Genomic DNA, 1,868 nt, shown 5'->3' with positions numbered 1-1,868 from the left:
GATGTGCAACGCTTGACTGGTTGTCTTGCCGCCTTGGGAAGATTTTTGTCTAGAGCTGGAGATAAGTGTCATTACTTTTTCAGTACCATCAAAAAGGGTACCCAGTTTGAATGGACGCCACAGGCAGAAGCCGCCTTCCTACGTTTGAAAGAGCATCTGCACACTCTGCCACGGCTAGTCAGCCCTCTCTCAGGGGAGGTTCTGTGCCTCTACCTTGCCATCTCAGACTACGCTCTAAGCGCCGTCCTACTTACAGAGAGGGATGGGATGCAACTACCTGTCTATTTTGTCAGCCACATGTTGCAGAATGCATAACTTAAATATCCAACTATTGAAAAATTCGGCTTCGCTCTGTTCTTGGCTAGCAAAAAGCTTCGCCCTTACTTCCTGACCCATCGGCTGATAGTGTACACGGATCAACCTCTGAAACGTCCATTTACCAATTTGGAAGCGTCCGGAAGAATGCTCAACTGGGCAACCGAGCTTAATGCATTTGATATTTCGTATGAACCGCGGAAGGCTATAAAGGGACAGGCTTTTGCTGACTTTATTGCAGAAATGACTAGGCCACTCTACTTGAAAAACAAAAAGACTCAGTGGGTGGTCCACGTGGATGGTTCTGCCACCCAAAATGGGTGTGGAGCCGGCATTATCTGTGAATCACCAGAAGGGGATGTATATGAATATGCAATGCGTTTTAACTTTCAGACGTCAAACAATGAAGCTGAATATGAAGCTTTGATATGCGGAATCCAAATGAGCATAGCAGCAGAGGCGGCAGAGGTCCTGGTTTTATCCGACTCACAGCTAATTGTTAGTCAAGTAAAGGGAGAATATGAAGCCAAGGACGACGCCATGATAAAATATTTGGAAAAGGTCCACCAAGAAGCTCAGCAGCTGACTAGCTTTGAAATACAACACATACCCCGGTCTGAAAACAGCAAAGCAGACACCTTATCCAAGTTGGCAAGCTCAGCATCTTGCGACACACCACGTCATGTATTTTGGGAGGTAAAACAGCCCAAGAGCATTGACGTCTTGAGAACAGACATCTTAGACCGAACGGCCACCTGGATGGATGATATTGTCAATTTCAAAATGAATGGAGTGCTCCCTGGTGATCCCACGCAGGCAGAAAGGTTACAAAAGAAATGCACCTGGTTCGAGATATGGAACGGGACTCTATACAAACAGGCTTTCTCACGGCCTCTTCTTCGCTGCGTAACCCCAGAGAAGGGGCATGAAGTATTGGAAGATCTCCATCAGGGAATATGCAGCTCGCACATAGGGGGGAGGGCCTTGGCAGAAAAAGCTCTAAGAACTGGATACTATTGGCCCACTCTCAAAGAAGACGCTCTAGACTTGGTCAAGCGGTGTGATAAATGTCAACGCTTTGCTCATCTAATTCGACGGCCAGCTCAGAAACTAACACCAATCACCAGCCCAATACCATTTTCCAAATGGGGGATGGACCTATTAGGCCCTTATACGACGGCACCAGGAGGACTACGCTATGTGATAGTTGTCGTCGACTACTTCACCAAATGGGTAGAAACCGAAGCTCTGAAAAACACTAAGGCCTAGGACGTGAGAGCTTTCATATGGAAAAACATCATTACAAGGTTCGGCGTTCCTCAGTCCATTGTCTTCGAAAATGGACCACAATTCAAGACACCTAAATTGGATAGCTGGTTAGCTGACCATGGCATCACGGCATGTTTTGCATCGGTAGGCCGCCCCCAAGCTAACGGACAAGTAGAAGCATTCAACAAAATCATCTCTGAAGGGATGAAAAAGAAACTTGATGAAGCAAAAGGGTTGTGGACCGACGAGTTACCCAATGTCTTATGGTCTATACGGACAACAGC

General features: G+C 46.7%; 1 protein-coding gene across 1 annotated transcript; it reads left to right on the top strand.

The window, feature by feature from the left end:
• Positions 1–462: 462 nt before the first annotated feature.
• Positions 463–1,584, top strand: LOC130469661 (uncharacterized). Its single transcript, XM_056839072.1, has one exon. It carries the CDS (start codon positions 463–465, stop codon positions 1,582–1,584), a length of 1,122 nt encoding a protein of 373 aa, XP_056695050.1.
• Positions 1,585–1,868: the final 284 nt, after the last annotated feature.

This window comes from Spinacia oleracea, chromosome 3 (assembly GCF_020520425.1).
Source record: "Spinacia oleracea cultivar Varoflay chromosome 3, BTI_SOV_V1, whole genome shotgun sequence".
NCBI classification, from domain to species: domain Eukaryota; kingdom Viridiplantae; phylum Streptophyta; class Magnoliopsida; order Caryophyllales; family Amaranthaceae; genus Spinacia; species Spinacia oleracea.
The sequence above is the reverse complement of the archived record's forward strand: the minus strand, read 5'-3'. Positions and strand labels throughout refer to the sequence as shown.